This window comes from Varanus komodoensis, unplaced genomic scaffold (genome assembly GCF_004798865.1).
Source record: "Varanus komodoensis strain SLA01 unplaced genomic scaffold, ASM479886v1 scaffold28, whole genome shotgun sequence".
NCBI lineage: Eukaryota > Metazoa > Chordata > Lepidosauria > Squamata > Varanidae > Varanus > Varanus komodoensis.
The window spans coordinates 13,113,180-13,129,323 of NW_025335727.1; the positions used below are offsets into that span (position 1 = coordinate 13,113,180).

At 37.0% G+C, this 16,144-nt stretch overlaps 2 protein-coding genes across 10 annotated transcripts in view; one reads left to right on the top strand and one right to left on the bottom strand.

The window, feature by feature from the left end:
* SMC4 (structural maintenance of chromosomes 4) overlaps positions 1-13,735 on the bottom strand; it is a 63,476-nt gene extending 49,741 nt beyond the window's left edge. Inside the window, exons 1-4 of one of the 5 annotated variants that reach the window (XM_044434428.1) lie at positions 13,732-13,735; positions 2,754-3,118; positions 2,206-2,381; positions 1,463-1,654 (exon numbers count right to left, since the gene is read on the bottom strand). In XM_044434428.1, the coding sequence (XP_044290363.1) occupies positions 1,463-1,654; positions 2,206-2,307 (294 nt within the window). In that variant the 5' untranslated portion in view covers positions 2,308-2,381; positions 2,754-3,118; positions 13,732-13,735. Of the gene's footprint in view, positions 1-1,462; positions 1,655-2,205; positions 2,385-2,753; positions 3,264-3,366; positions 3,558-5,263; positions 5,502-13,731 lie in introns of those variants that run through there. The other 4 variants (XM_044434425.1, XM_044434426.1, XM_044434424.1 and 1 more) reach the window with 4 other exon arrangements.
* Positions 1-16,144, top strand: part of IFT80 (intraflagellar transport 80) — a 156,148-nt gene that overhangs the window by 60,103 nt on the left and 79,901 nt on the right. For 3 of the 5 annotated variants that reach the window (XM_044434429.1, XM_044434433.1, XM_044434432.1), the window contains exons 1-3: positions 6,053-6,301; positions 11,069-11,180; positions 13,032-13,253. The exons of 1 other annotated variant lie outside the window; for it this stretch is intronic. In XM_044434429.1, coding sequence (XP_044290364.1) covers positions 11,144-11,180; positions 13,032-13,253 — 259 coding nt within the window. In that variant the 5' untranslated portion in view covers positions 6,053-6,301; positions 11,069-11,143. Of the gene's footprint in view, positions 1-5,646; positions 5,717-6,052; positions 6,302-11,068; positions 11,181-13,031; positions 13,254-16,144 lie in introns of those variants that run through there. One more of the 5 variants, XM_044434430.1, reaches the window with a different exon arrangement.

Sequence of the window (16,144 nt, forward strand, 5' to 3'; positions counted from 1 at the left end):
GCAAGGTTTGAACAACTTATGTGCAGCTCAATCTATGCTTTTATGCAAACAAATAATCCCACCAAGCTCAATGGGATACTCCAATGTAATTGTACACAGGATTGCTGCCCTACCACCATCTTGTAGAACAGAAGCCTTTTTCCTATCTTCTTCCAGTCAACTTACAGAACAATTTCCTGTCAGTTCAGGAAGGTTGTTTCTAGTTTGTGCAGAGAAGCCCTTAAATATATGAATACTCAGTGCTTAACAATATTAAAGAGCCAGCTGAAAAAAACTGAGATGCTACTTTATAAATTCAAAATTTCTTGAAACTACAGTTATTTAGAAACTTGTGCTTAAGCAGATTTATAAGAAGTCATATACAACAATTTGATCTATATCCCAAAATGCATGTCCTTTTCCTTAAAAATAGGAAATGTGCATATTAATATTTTAATATAGTTATTATTTTTCCCCTGGCCTAATGCCCTATGAGCTTAATGTGTTCTATTAAATTCACAGAAAAAATAGAGAAATTCATGTAAAAACAGCTTAATATTAAAAACTGAAGTTTAGGATTATATGATTGGATCTGACTATCTGTTATAGATATATATTAATTTGGGTAATATAGCTTTTCAAGTTTGTTTTATATATGTATGTGTGCATATATTAAAAATATTAACTGTTTGCTCTGAAAAATACACCAGTTAAAAAGAGCACGAGATCAAACCACCATAACTGTTTCCTCAAGGGTGTGTACAGAATAATGCAACCGCTTCCCTCAATCTCTTATTGGACTATTAGTCCAGTAATATTTTATTGAAGTTTTTTGTTTAAATTCTGAACAGTGTTGTGGGTGGGCGGGCAAGGGGTTATTTTAACATTTTACCATGGTACAAAGTTCTTAAACCATTTTAACACAGGTCCTTGTAAGAGGAGGGGTAACAAGTCTGCAAATCATGTAAAATTAAACAGCTAAGTAGTGTCTCAAGGTTTGTAATTTATAATAAACCATACCAAAACTATTTTTAAAATTTTATTTTAGGACACTGTATGTTGATATTGGAAGGGAAGGATGATGACTTTAGGAGGTCTTTTAGAGCACATTTATAATTTACCTACACACCCCTCCAAGTAGCCAGAAAAAATCCTGTTCATTTCTACAGAAGTGCTTCTAATACGCATATGTAGAGCTCAAACTCATTTTATAGTGAAACCAGAATACATTTTACTGTGTGTTAAGTCATATATACCAACAGGCAAGACTACATTTTAAGTTAAGATTTACTTATAATGCAGAAATTACACACTTAATATATCAAATTCCTTTTAGCCCTCTGTATTTTAAATAAACAACTAGAAAGAGTCAACATTTTCCTCATAATGCATTAATTCTACCTTTAGTAAATCAATACAATTATAACTACTTGTAGGCTATTAAGTGGTCAACCTCCCCCAACATTAACAAAAGAAAACATACCTTGTCAATGATCTTTTGAAAATGAACTTCTACAGTGCAACTCTGGATATCACTGTGTTCATCAGAATTATGTATCAGTACAGAGAGTTTTTTGGATCTTATTTTTTGTGCTCGATAACCAAACACAAAGAGCATAGAATCAATAACATTAGACTTTCCACTGCCATTTGGTCCAATAATGCATGAAAAACGCTGTATAACAGAATGAAAGAAACCACTCCAGTTGAATTGCTACTACCTATTAGAGCTATTGCTATGTTGAAAGTTTTAAAATACAGTTACACCTACTGCAGGAAACTGTGAAGTACTGGTAAGCTGAGTTTTTACACCCAAGGATAAAAAACCCCAACCTTTTAAAAGACACCACCTATTAGTTCAAATTTCTAAAGATTTATCCTAGGAACTCTACAAAATGAACTATATTCAGTAATCAGAATTTTACAAAGAAACATATTTATACTTAGCATCACGAGAGGTATCTTAAGTACTCCAAATTATGTGTATTTTTATAGTTTAACTTCTGATCATTATTGATGCAGAATAGAAAAAGGTTTAGTCTACTAATTGCTTCAGCTCTGCAGAAAGAAATTACTTAAAAAGAGAAGTACAGACAATAGTAAGTCAGACTTTCATTTATCTTAACCCCACCCCATGTTAGTTGGCAATATGCAGTTTACTACTATAAGCAGTAAAATCAGAAGAGTCTTACCTCAACTCAAAAATCACTTAAAATAGAAAGATACCTTATGAAACGGTCCTAGAATTTGCTCCCCAGCATAAGATTTGAAGTTCTGGTTTACAATGTGAGTTATCATGAGACGAGGAGCTCCAGCTTCATTGGTCATCGCTGGAGGTGGGGGAGGAGAGATGCTACTCAAAATCTCTTCTAAACTTCGATTGTCAACTACTCCATCTGAGACTGCTAGACACATCCAAAAACAAGCAGAAGAGCAAACACACTTAATGACTACATAAATCTATAAGTATCTAATCAATGGAACAAAAGCAAATAGAAGCTAAGACTCCTCCTTTCCTCTAATACCACCACTACTATAGAAGACAAAACACTTCTACCCATAGACTGAATTACTAAGTTTAAAATATGCCACTTCCATTTACTAATTGACTTATTCCATGATTAGAATTGTATTCTCACATTTGACCAACTGTTTTTAAAGGAATATGCTACTACAATAAATAGCACTATCACATTTCATCCAAACAAATCCAAGAAAACAGGCATATCTTCCCACAGCCCTTGCATTTTCAGGCATGCTCAGAGCTTACGTACACTGTAAAAGGAGGTGGTCTGGAGATCGCAGCACAATGCCCTACAAGCTGTAATGACAGCAGCAGCACTATTCCTCAAAGACAGGAAGTTTGTCACACACACACACAAAAAAACTGGCCACTAAGAATTCAACAAACCATAGAACTTTTTTTAACTCCTTAAGGCCACACTTTCTTTGAATAATTGCTTGATATCACTTTTAAGATATTAAATCACTCAGCAATAAAAGTGTTGAAAACAAATGTTTTACGCTGCTATTGCATCTTTTAAATTTAGGCATTTCCCAGTATAATATGCAGTAATTTATTTTTAAGACACAAGCAGTTACTGCTTAATAACAAAGTCACAAGCTACTCTCACCCAACCTCAAAAATTTATCTATTTAAATCATTGTTTGCTGCTCTTGCATAATGTAAGACTAAACACCATGAACAAGAACATTAACTTCATCTGAAATATTGCTTCTAAACACCATTTTCACTCACAAAGTTTATAACTAATAAAGAAACCATCACACAGTAAATAGAAAGAACTGGACTTATCTTGGCTTTAAGCAGGGCACTTCCACAGCCCAAGTTTATAAGCCAAATATCTAAGGTGACAGGAGACTGACCTTGTTGGGGTACTTTAGTTGCCTGCACACTGGCTTCTTTTTCAGGTTCCCCATCATTGGAGGGCTCTTCCAAGGGCTCATTGCCTTTGTGATGGGCTGCTGTAGATACTTTAGGTCTTTTGCTTGGCATGATTTTGATTGACTGTTTGAATTCCAAGCAATCAAAGGACACAAGGATTGTATCTTCTTTGCTAATGCAAAAAAGAAAAATTTGGTGACCTTAGATTGAAAGACTAAAATTGGGCCCACTACCTAATATTATTTTAAGATCTGCTTAAATTTTGTAAATTGGAAAATTATTTATGCCAACAGGCATCCATCCTCTCCTGTTTCCCATACCCCTCCTTGGAGAAGCTTGCAAATTTCAATTCACAATTTACAGCTGTCAAACAGCCCACTGTATAGATAACTAAAGGAGCAACCCTATGCATATTTAGAAAAAAATTCTTGCAGCTTCTAATATTCCAGTCAGCACTTATCTTTTTTCCCTTTCTTACCATGCATAGGATCTTACTCTAAACTGGCAGAAAATTGTTGCTTCTTTTCTTACCAATTTCTACCAGTATAATCTGTACACAGATACTTTACTAAACTGTGATTTCTAGCATTTGATTTTAATTCTTCAAAGGATTCCATTTGTTTTAAGATTCTGAATTAGTCCAGTGTTATTAAAAAAAACTTTTAACAAAAATTCTCAGCATGAAGCACTCATTATTTTATTCCATTGATCATAACTCCAAGACCAAAGTCAGGCTAACTTCTTAATGAATGTTTGATCAGAAAGCAATTTAACATGAAGCCCCATGATTTGGTATATAATAAAGCTAGAGGAAAAAAAAGATGAAAAGCAAAGATGTTTGTTCTCATGCTCAAGAGTCCTTGAAAACTCGTGTGCATTTAAAAAAAGACTTAACACCAAATAAAAAGTGTCTGAACCTATATACAGTGTATAGACTGTTTTGTATTGTATCTCCCATATTTTAAAGAAAGAACTTATTAGCAGGTTCAATGGCACACATAGAAAATACTGGAATAGGTCTATTTCAGTTATTTATGCACTTGAGAGTTTAAAGGAATCTCACTTATGAAATGCTTTTTTTTAAACATTAAACACAGGTAGGTTAATAAAAGAACGACTGCTTTTATTTTATGCATGTTGTCTCACATGAGTTGCGGGAAAATTAAGTATCCCCATAAATGAACTAAGAGTTTACCCTTCATAAATCCATCACCTCCTCCCCACTCCTCTACCATGTGTCCAATCAAGGGGGTCAAATTAGTGCTGTTTTCAAAAAAACACTTAAACACCCACTGCCAAATATCACTCATCAGGGTTACGGAAGCGAAATCAAAACTCGACTGTGACCCGAATGTACAGATTTTAAAAATAATTGGTTGGCAAGTTCCTCAAGAATGTATTGGAATCAGCCACCCTCTCTCCGTGGCGATTTCGATATATAGGTACCGTTTAATCGGGTTAGAGCGATAGGTTTAAGTTTTTCATTTTTTAAAAAGCGACATATACTTCACCTATTAAAAGGCTAGTAATTTTTCTAGACCATCAGAAAAATCACGAGTATTTTTTTTAATGACGATTAGCCAGAATTAATATTCTGACAGCCTACCTCGAAGAAGTTGTACAAGCATCATAGTTTCAGAGCCGAGTTGGTTTTATCGACTGCAACGGAAATTGCCAGCAAATACCGTCTCTCACCCCACCCCCCACGGTGGCGGGGAGAGGAAAAAGCGGGGGAGAAGGAGAAGCGGTCACCGGTTCGAAAAAAAATTAAGCCTGCCGCCCTTTTCTTCATGGGGCAAGTTGTGTATTTTTCCCCTCATTTTAAACTGAACCAATTCCCTCCCGCATCGCATACAAAAAGTTAATGATTTCATTTACCGTGTAGAAAGTTTCACCCTTCGGTATAATCATAGAGGGAAGCTTCGCAAATATGTCGTGAACCAAAAGCAGGACTGGTCTTGTCCAAAGATCCTCTTACCAATAACGCTAAAGAGTACTCCGTCCCCACCTACGAGCAGAGCTGGTACCTGGAACGCGGGCCAAGCGAGTCTCCGAACAGCCGCAGCTGGAGCTCTAAAGGGCTCCGTTTCCTGCCTGTAGCCTTGGCGGCTTCTACACTCGAAAATGGCGCCCAAACGGCAAACTCCTAACGAAATTCGTTAGAAACGCGCAAAGCATGCTGGGGAAAGAAAGGGGCAGGCTTCCCACAGGTTTGAAAGGAGAAAAAAATAGTGAAAAATTCCCCCGCGCCGCCATCTTGTTTTCCGTTATTTAGCGGAAAGGTGCCTAAGTGTTTTCATTTCATGTTTTCTTCAGCATTTTTTTAACAAGGTGGGGGGAACCCTTCCATGAATGCTTTTGGATTCTTAAAAGAATAAATTAGAAAATATAAAAAATAACGAAAGAGGACGGACGTAGTCGAGTTTCCTCCCAGGATAAAAGCAGGCTGGCGGGATAAGTTACCTAGCAACTATATGATATGTAATAGGTTAGCGAACGATTTAAGATACCGGCTTTCAAAACTAGAAAACAAATTTAAATATTTAATATATTCATTATACTTTTGACAGATCGGCTTTCTGACGTCAGGGCTGCCATCACGTGCTTTGGGTGGGTCTGAGGTGGAAAGGAGAGTAGCAAAACCTCGGGGGGGGGGTGCGCGAGGAGGAAGACGAAGGTTGCGTGGGGGTTAGGGATCGGAAATCTCGCGGGAAGTAGCTATAGAGACCGAACGGCTTTCCCTCACGGTTGGCAACAGAGCGGAGGAGCAAAGCGGTCTGAGCGCTTTCCGCCGACTTTCGGGAGGGCTGCTGAGACGAAGCGATTGGGAGATGTGAATACCTAACTTAGGACAGTATAAGGAACCCTTTCTTGGGAGATTCCTGCTTGTCTCTTACACCTCCGAGCTTCTCACAGGTAGGTTTTGAGCTTTCTGCCTGGGTACTCACCTTGGACAGGTAAGGGGGGGGCAGATGGCTCCAGGAAAAGACAATAGCAAAGTGGTGGGAATGGGGTGGGGTGGGAAGATAGTGCAACAGTGCTAAGCCAAGGGGGCTTGTTGTATTCCATGGCTGAATCTCCGAGGTATTCGGGAATGTTAGAGTTACAAAGTGATGGGATACTTGAGGTTGTTTATGGTATGCAGACGTTGTATCTTTATTGCCAGTGTCATCTCTAGACAGATTTCTGAAACGCAGTTGTACCTTCCACTTGGTCTGCCAAGATCAGTAGTGAGATGAGTGTATCCACGGCCAGCAACGATATCTCGCCTCCAGCGTTTTGACGTTGCAATCCCCCTTGGGGAGTGACCGCCGCACTCGCAGAGCTCCTGGGCCTTAACTTGTGAGAAAAGCTTCACAGGGCTTACCCAGGCAAAAAGTGAGGGCTTGGCTCAGGCTTGACTCCTTTAATAAAAACCTCAATGAAGGAGGTAGTCCCTGTCCAGGATAAATTGTATCATGGGTAATTGCGCTAAACAAATCTTTTAAAAATCGTGTATGTACAATGGTTCTTTGACTCTGCAGGTTCAAATCAAATATGGAATTAGAACTTGCAAATAGATACTAATTTCAGCCTCAGGCACTCATATTTTTTATCATAACCAGATCACCTGAACTCATTCTACTTAGAAACAGAACCCAATGGAAGTTTTTAACATATGATTTGTTTACATGTGCAAAATGTAGGGAGCTGGTCTTTATGCTAGGGAAGATTCAACAGCCCATAATCACACTGAACAGTCAGGCCTATAATCAAGAATGCTGACTATGGTTTAATTAAACTTTACTGCATACTAGCTATGTGTTATTAAAGGAGGGACAGGATGGATATTTTCCTATGTTTTTGATATATATTTTAAGTGGAATGGGGATTAAAATCCACATACTTGTGTGAGTATGTAACCAGGGTATAATAATTCCAGAGGGGCCATGCTGGTTACTTTCTGGTTATTGTGTTGCAGCAAAAAGTCACTCTGTAAAGATTAATAAATCCACAGTGGCCGAAGTATTTCTAGTATGTAGTCCACTTCAGGTAACAGCTCTAGTGTAGTCTAACAAACAAGTTGTTCTGTTGCAAGTATGGAGAGAAGGTAGGTCTTGTTTGACTTGTGACCAGGTTTTGATGGGTTATTTGGTGCCTGCTTAAACTAAACTGTACTTATAGTCAGTGTTCTTAAATAGTCTAAACCGAAGAGCAGTCTTTCATTGTTTCAGTGCATGCCAAGGAAATAACTGAGTTTTTTTATCTGCATTAGTGTTTATGAACAGGGATCCAGTACTGGTAGTTATTCAGTTTCTGAGTAAAAAGTGATAATGGCTGTGCCCATAGATTGAAAAAGTACTCAGATGTAAGATATCCTGAAAGAAGCCAGTTTTGCCTATCTTTTCAGGTTTTCAAGGAAGAAAACTTCCCATGCTATTTCCATGTTAACAATTGAGTTAAAATGTTTCCATTTTTCACTCAGGGGCAACAGTCTCATGCATATTTGCATAGGAGTCAGCACTATTAAACACAAACCTGAGTAAATATACATTGGATTTTTCTATATAGAATTTACTCTGACTGATCTTTAATATCTGTAGAGTCTTTGCCAGTGATTTCAGAAGGTGTTTGCACTGTTTAACAGATTAAAGACATAAACCTGCAGCTGCTGGATGACCAAAGGATATTTTGGTGTTCTAGCTCCAACTTTGGAAACACACTCCAAGGTTAGAGCTGGGGGTAGTTATTCCTACCCCCGAACTCTGCAACACCCTCTGTCCTCTCAGCTGATGTGGTTCTTTTCATACCAGCTGCAGCTTGTAGAGCAGACCTCTGTAGCTAGTGTTAGGTGGGAGTTCTGCAGGGATGGGATGAGATGCTTTTGCTGTTTAAGTATTTTGTAGGGTGGAAGAAGTGTGCAAGGGACATTTGCCTCCATATTTCTTCTACTCAATAGGATTCCCAATAGGAATTCTAGATAGAACTCCTCTGAGTTCAGGGGATTAGGGGTAGCTACAGTAGATGATTGTAATAACCAGTATTGTTGGTTATTATAAAGAATTGTTTTGTTGTATACCTTGAAGAACGATAAGAATAAAACACAATTTATAATAGATTCATAAACAATACTGTATAATCAACTGCCGTGGACAGAAATACTTTGTAAATTACTGGATGAGGTACTTCTGTTGGTTGTCATCTATATTATCAGCCAGCTTTTCTGTAAGTCTTTCCCCTCCCGGCTGAGGGAAGAACCTGGACTATGTCATAGACTGTCATAAATAACCACCATGTTTCTCTTTTTGTACATTTTTGGGGATTGTAATTGAATGGTCATCAAGGAAGTAATCTTATTTGAAAGGATGGACTATAAAAAAGCCATCTTGACTGCAAAAAATGGGGAGATGAGCAGGCAAGTTCTAGCTGCTAAGCGATTGAGATGCCTCCTGGAGAACTGAGGAGATAGGTGAGGGAGACAAAACCCATGGTGATCCTAATCATCTATAACCCTCTAATTAGTTTTTTGTTAGGTGGCTTACTGTAATATACAAACTGAACCAGTGAATAACCCAAAGATAAATTTCTGCCTTATTAGAAACTACAGCTCATAACTAGATAAAAGAATAACTCCTTTTAGCATATGTAAACAACATTAACTCCCAAAACAACACCTGTGTTTTAAATTAACTTGCATTTGATTCTACTTATGCTTTTCTTTATTAAAAGAAAGTTACAGTTATCACTACCCCCACCCCCCAGGTGTATATTATTGTTTAGATTGTTTAGTCTTATGCATGCTTTCACTGTAACATTTAGCACAAGGTTTCCTCTTTGTAGAAATGTAGAAGATTTTTACATAAAAATGAAGACAATGCTAATCTGTGTGGTTAAATATATTGCTTGTTCTCAGACTTTTGATTCAAAGTTAAGTTGAACCAAATAGAAAATAAACACTGTAGATTAATGCAAAGGCTGTATCAGCTTAAGCACTTGGGGAACATTCTACATAGTAACTCTTTGGTGGGTTTTAGTCTCTTTGTTGCAGGAATCCCAAGAGGTTAGAGGGCATATGTTGTGAAGAATAGTATATTCTCTTCTGAATAAGCAAGTGTCCATTAATTAGCATTAATGGGAGTTATGCCTATTGAAGAAGTTATCTGAAGTCCATTATTTCCACAGACTCTTTTGTAAACTCTTTTTTTTTTTTTGCATTCTGCTGATAATAAATGTCATTTGTTATGTCGCCATTTATAGCAAAGAATGATTCCAAAGCTTTCCCAAATTATCTATGTTGAGTAAATAAGGGGGGGGGCGTGGTCGGGTCCTCTTTTTACATGTATGAGATGGAATTACCAGGCTAGCGTGGAGAGGATAATTGCTTAAAATATGCATGCACAAATTAGCATTTTATTTTAAATTACACCATTATTTATAGGCCACCTTTTAGGACCATAGAAGGTATCACACACAAAAATAAAGCATAAACTGTAATGCAGTAAAATCAGATTTTAATAAAACTAGATAGCAGTGCAACACTCTTTTTAAACATAGGTTGTTCAGTGTTAACAAGATACCTAATGAATAAATTTCAGGGACATAAAACACCTGATTAAGATGTGAGCCAAAACTGATCCATTTGAAAACTTCTTTGAATACTGAGGTCAGGCACACATCATTGTACCACAGGTTATTCCACAACCTGTCGGTCACCACAGAAAAAGCCCTGTCATACCTGCTGATGGAACTGATCTTACAGGTAGGCCTATGAACAGGGTATAGGTGGTCTTTCAAGTTACCTGATTGCAAACCATTTAGGAAACAAACTGAAAATCAGTGCAGCTGATGCAGCCTTGGTGTCACACACATCCAAACAGCCACATTCTGTAACATCTGAAGTTTCTGGAGCATCTTCAAAGACAGTCCAGTATACAACACATTGAGGTAGTCTAATTTGGGTAGAAATAGCATAGGGCACCAAGGAAAGTAGGATCTAGTTCATCTAGATAGGATTGTTGGTGATATGGCATTGTAAGCTGGTAAAAGGCACTTTTACCCACAGATATCACCTGGAGTGCTAGAGATACGGCTGAGTCCAAGAGGATCCCCAGGATAGAAACATAGTCTTACAGGAGAAATTCTGAAAGTACAGATTACATCCCTTCATCTGGAGGAACAGAATTCCCAACCCAGAGGACCACTGTCTTGTTTGGAATACATTTCAATTTGTTTACTTTCGTGCATCACAAAACAGTCTTTGGGCACCTGTTTTGGAACTCAATGGCCTTACTGGGACTTATATGGCGATAGAGCCAGGTTTTAAACACATGTAGTAGCCCAGTAGGTGCTTCTTTTGGATCATATTAAATGACTGCTTTTAATCGTTTATAGCAAATACAGCATATTGTATTATTAGATTTCTATTCCACCAAAGAGCCAAAGGTTTATGGGCAGTTTACAAATGAACAGTATGTAGGTCAAGATGCATTTCATTAGCTATAGGCCATGAGTTAGAATAGAAGTCCTCCAACATTCCTAGATTATCTCTTGAATTAAACAGACATTTTTTTCTGCATTTATATGTGTATTTATGGCATGCTGCTTTGTTACTTTGGGCCAGGGAACGTGATAATTAAATGTTCCTGAAGGTACTAATGTTTTAACTATAATACAGGCTAGTAATTTTTTTCTTAATATTTACAGCTGTAAACTGCAACCAAGAAGACATCTTTCTACCAATGAATCAACTGGATTATCAACATCAGAAAACTTAATAAAATGAGATTAAAGACATCTCTGTTAAAGGAACCAAAACATATCCTTTGTTCATATCTGAAGTAATGTTATAAGCTTAGCTAAAATATTCCCTGTATTTTTCAAGGCTTGTAACTATGTACAATCATAAATGTTTTGAAATACAATGAGTTGATGTAGGCAGTGGCTGGACTAGCAGACAGCAGCATGTGCAACCAGTCTTTTTCTTTTCTCCCTCATTCTGCCTTCTAAATATATTTAAGGGCCATTCCATTGGTCTATCTGCAACTATATAAGTGACTTTGAAAGCTCTGGGTAATTTATGGAGTCCAGCTGCCCCTCACCGGAACACTTTAGGGGCTGCACATCCCCACTGTTGCCGGTGCCAGAATTGCCACTGCTGCCAAAAGTGCAGCATTATTTCTTATACCAGAAATGGCCATTTGAGAGGACACTGGTGCTTGTTGGGTGTAAAGGAAGGATTCTTTTTGCCCAGCTGTGGTGTTATTTGAAATAATTTAAAATAAGGTTTATGGTAAAGGCATGCCTTGTCTTAGAACAGGAACACAGTCCCCAGAACTTCCAGGACTGCAATTTTGCATCAAAACAAGGTTTCCACACTTCCTACATGCTATGTTTTAAACTGGTTTTTTGTGACCATTGTGCTACCAAGTTTCAGCAGCAAGTTCATTGATGGAGAGTATGCAGCCCAGGGGCTATGTTTTGCCCATTCTGTTAAGTACTGTTGCATCCTACTTGTGATGTACTATGTGCAAGATCATGGGAATGAAATAACAATTATAGCCAAAGATCAGTCATGTAATTTTCAAATTAACATGATGTGTTTAGCAATCACATCAAATATTTTTTTTCTTTCAGAAAGTGGGAAAGAAAAGAATCACTTGTCACAGGGTAAAAATTGTTCTTATGTAGTAGACAAAGGCTATCTACAGATATTGATAAAGTTTACTGACTTTCTAGTGGCCTAGAACCTACCAGATTTCAGTTGAAGATTGCTTTCAGCAAGTTCACCTTAGCCAGCATACAAAAGAACACGTTGAAAAGTAGTTAAGCAGTTTCCCTTGAAGTCACAGGTGCAGTAAACCTCAAAACCAGATTCTGTAAGTTAGAAATGAAAATACTAAGGAAAATACACATCTTTCAGATATATTTGATCTTGCTATATTCCAATGTTAGATTGTCTGTAGTTCCTTTACATGCAACTGGACATGTAGAGGATAATAAATTTAAGATGAAATCCTAAATACCCTTCCTAAGGAATATGCTCCATTTGACTCATTAGGATGTATTTTCAACTAAACATGGATAGAATTTCTTTGTAAGGAATTGGAAATGTAGTCAGTCCACCTATTCCAACAGTATTTCAAATCAAAGGCACAATTAAAACATGTCATTCTGATCCTCCAAACAATCCCCTTTCTGATTTGTAGTATTTGTAGTTTCCTATGATGGCTGAATTGGGTAAGCTGGGATCAGCGTAAGGATTGCCTGTAAACCTTGGTTTCAAATAATGATCTGCAGATTATTCCTGATTAGCAATAATCATAATGTGTCTGATTTTGGTACCGCAGGAAATTCTTGTTCTTCCAAACCAAGAAGAGGAAAAGGAATTCACCCACAAGTTAGGAGAAGGCTATGCATTGAATTCTAGCTTGCATCTATCCATTTAAACTGTATCTAAGACTATGTGCCATATGCAAATTAAATAGTTAAGAATCCTTTAGAAATTCAGAGCCAATATTTCATGCATCTCAGAACTCCATTCAATTACAAATACTTGTTTCCTGCTTCTTAATTTCTTGATATATGAAAAGAGAGCCTTCATATAACTTTTTGCAAATATGTGTGATTCAACTGTACTAGGGCTAGAGTTCCTTAATTCTGTTAAAACATAAGGAATTGGTTAGTTGTGTAGGCTGGACAACAGCAGATGAGCTCTATTCATGCAGTGATGATCACCACATTATGAAATGGAATTTGTTAAATGGTGAGACAACACAAGTAGTGAAGCTTCCTGATGATATCTACCCCATAGATCTTCACTGGTTTCCCAAAAGTTTAAGTGGAAAAAGACAAACCCAAGTGGAGAACTTTGTACTCACAAGTTCTGATGGTAAGTTATCTTGAAGATGAAATTCCCAGCAATATTCCCAACAGTGTATCCTTATATAAGTAATATACAATTTCTTCTGGAATATTACCAAGCCATAGGATGCGTGTTCCTGAATCACAAATATCGTAGCTCTACTCATTCTTCATTACTTGTTCCTTGTAAAACCTTTTCAATTACTCCAAGTGTATGTTTCACTTTTATTGATGTATTCATTTCTCATCTAGTAAAATAAGTTGCTTATAGATGGGATGTTGCAGTAAAGAGGAAATTACATAGGCTTCTTTTAAATATCACAGTACAGTGACCAAGCCAGCATGCTTGATCATCCCTGCTTGTCTTTTGACAGCAGGAACAGCTAAAAACCAGGCACTTTCTGTCTTTGGCCTGGTTAGTGTGATGTCCAAACAAGAAACTCTGGCTTGTTTTTCCTCACAAGACAGAGTTGTAACAGAGACAAGTCAGAATTCCTTGTTTGGACATCACTGTAACAAAGCCAGGGACAGTGAGTTGCTAGCTTTTGTAGACACTCCCACTAGTATGAGGAGCCAAGCTAATCTGATTATGCTGTAAGCACTAGCATATTGACTTGCTAGATTTTTGAAAAATCAGGTTTAATGTGATATCTGAATGCAGTCACCATGTGCATAGAGAGTTGCACTGATACATTGTTGGTAAGAAGATGAGGATCTGTGTGAATGCATATTGAGATCTGTGTCTAGTATAATTTTCTTTGCCCAGCTTTTTTTCAGTGCAAATTAGAATATTTGTCACATTGTCTTGATCATTGCACACATTTCCTTGATTGTCATTAGTCATAGAACTTTGTCCACAACTGTCTCTGTTCCGGAGACCTTGATGTCAAGATTTATAGATTTTCATCAGCTGTTTTTCTTCTGTTCTCTAATCAGTGTTTTGTCCTGATAATGATGTGGTTTGTATTAATTCTTAGCCTCTAATTAATTTTTAATATTACTCAAGGTGTTGACTCATTAGTTTAGTAGGTTAGTTGTTAAGAAAAATGACCCACAAATCTAGATTATTTCTAACCTGCCTTTACTGGTGAAACCATTTCAAGGCAGCTTACAAGATAGAAACAACACAAATTAGATGCAATTTTTAAAATCAATTAAAAGGAAAGCCTACCAATAATAACAAATGGGCTAGACTTAAGGCCAGTGAAAACAGGTGGCTGTATTCTGCACCACTTGAATTTTCAAAGTATATACCACATTACAATAATCCAGCCTGGATATTACTGGAGAGTGGATAGCTGAGGAAAGGTTTCCAGATAGGTTCACATATGATTACAGGGTGGTGCAGAGAAATGGGAAATTACGGAACTAGGAGTTGACGACCCTGGGGCATCAGCATTTGTTTAAAAGCCAAGTGTACTGCACACGTTCTGCAACCTTTGCTGAACTAAAAAGGAGGATTGAAGAGGAAATTGCTGGCTTTCCTCTTGACATGTTATGTCAAGCAATACAGAATTTCCACAACAGGCTGTCAGAATATGTACAGAGAAATGGACAACACCTTCATAATGTTATCTTCAATACATAAAATGAATATTGAATGAATATTATCATCATTAATTGTATATCCTGTAGAATACATTTCATCGTAAAATGTATTCCGTAATATGCTTATTTGTGCATTGAATGGCATTTGAAAATTTCCTGTTTTGCTGCGCCATCCTGTATAACAATAAGCCCGACAAAAAGTATTCTAGGTCACTGTTGCTACCTGAACATGTCTGGTTATGGCCAAGTGCAATCTAGAGCTCAATGTAAGCCTCTTCTGAGATGAGTCGGTTTCCCTTCACACATTATTTCAGTTTGTTGTCTTCATCCCAAAACTGTCACTAGTTGACAGTTCAGGACAAACTACCTCTCCAGGATCAGGTTTAGTCTGTCTTATAGTTTGTGTATAACTATTTTCTTCAACTGCTGTGTTTTCACAGCATGTATGTCCACACACACATCCCTATCTTAATTGAATTTATTGAAATTTATTAAAATGTATGCATATATTTTCATTCTTTTACTTTTTAATGGTTGTCTTGAAATTCACAATAAAATAAATTTTAAAATATTTTTAAAAGATTAGATTCCTTAATTAAATTAGCAAATTTATTTTCTATATGTTGCCTCACAGATGGATGTTCTTAAAAATAAAGGCAAAATCATTTTAGATCCACATGAACTTGCATGAGACTTGCTGTTTGTACTGAAGCCACCTCTGTTTATTCTTTCACCCAAATGGCCTTTTTTAAAATTTTATTTTCTCTCATGGAAGGGTCCAAAAACTTGTGGTAATTTCTGCAAGGGAAAAATGGTATTTCAAAAGTGCAGGCATAGTGAAGCTTCAAGTGCTCCCTGTTAACTTTTCCACTCAAAATTATCTACCCAACTATAAAGATTCAGGTTTCAGTCCTGCCACCATCCTGTCTACTTACACCCTCTAGTTGTGCACTTACTTCAGTTTATTCCAGTTGGGAGCAATCAGCTGTATTATGTCGTTTTGGTGGTAGGAGTCTGTCATTCATAGAAAAGGGTTATCATCTTTTACCCAGTATAACTCTGTGTCCCATTTTGAATGTGTCTGTAAATACAAAGTATGTGCACACAAATATATATTTGTGAGCTGCCCCGAGGCTTTGTTGCGATGGGGGTGGCATACAAATGTTTTAAATAAATAAATATACAAAAGTATAATTATCAATGCCATTTAAATACAATGTCAGAATTGGTTTGTTTGTTTTTTTAATACTCCAGTCTTTTAGTACAGAGAACATACTTGACTATAGTGAGAATAAAGGAATATAATCAGCATGGAAAAGACAATAGATGGAATATGACCTATGAAATTTCATTATATAAAGAACGTGAGGC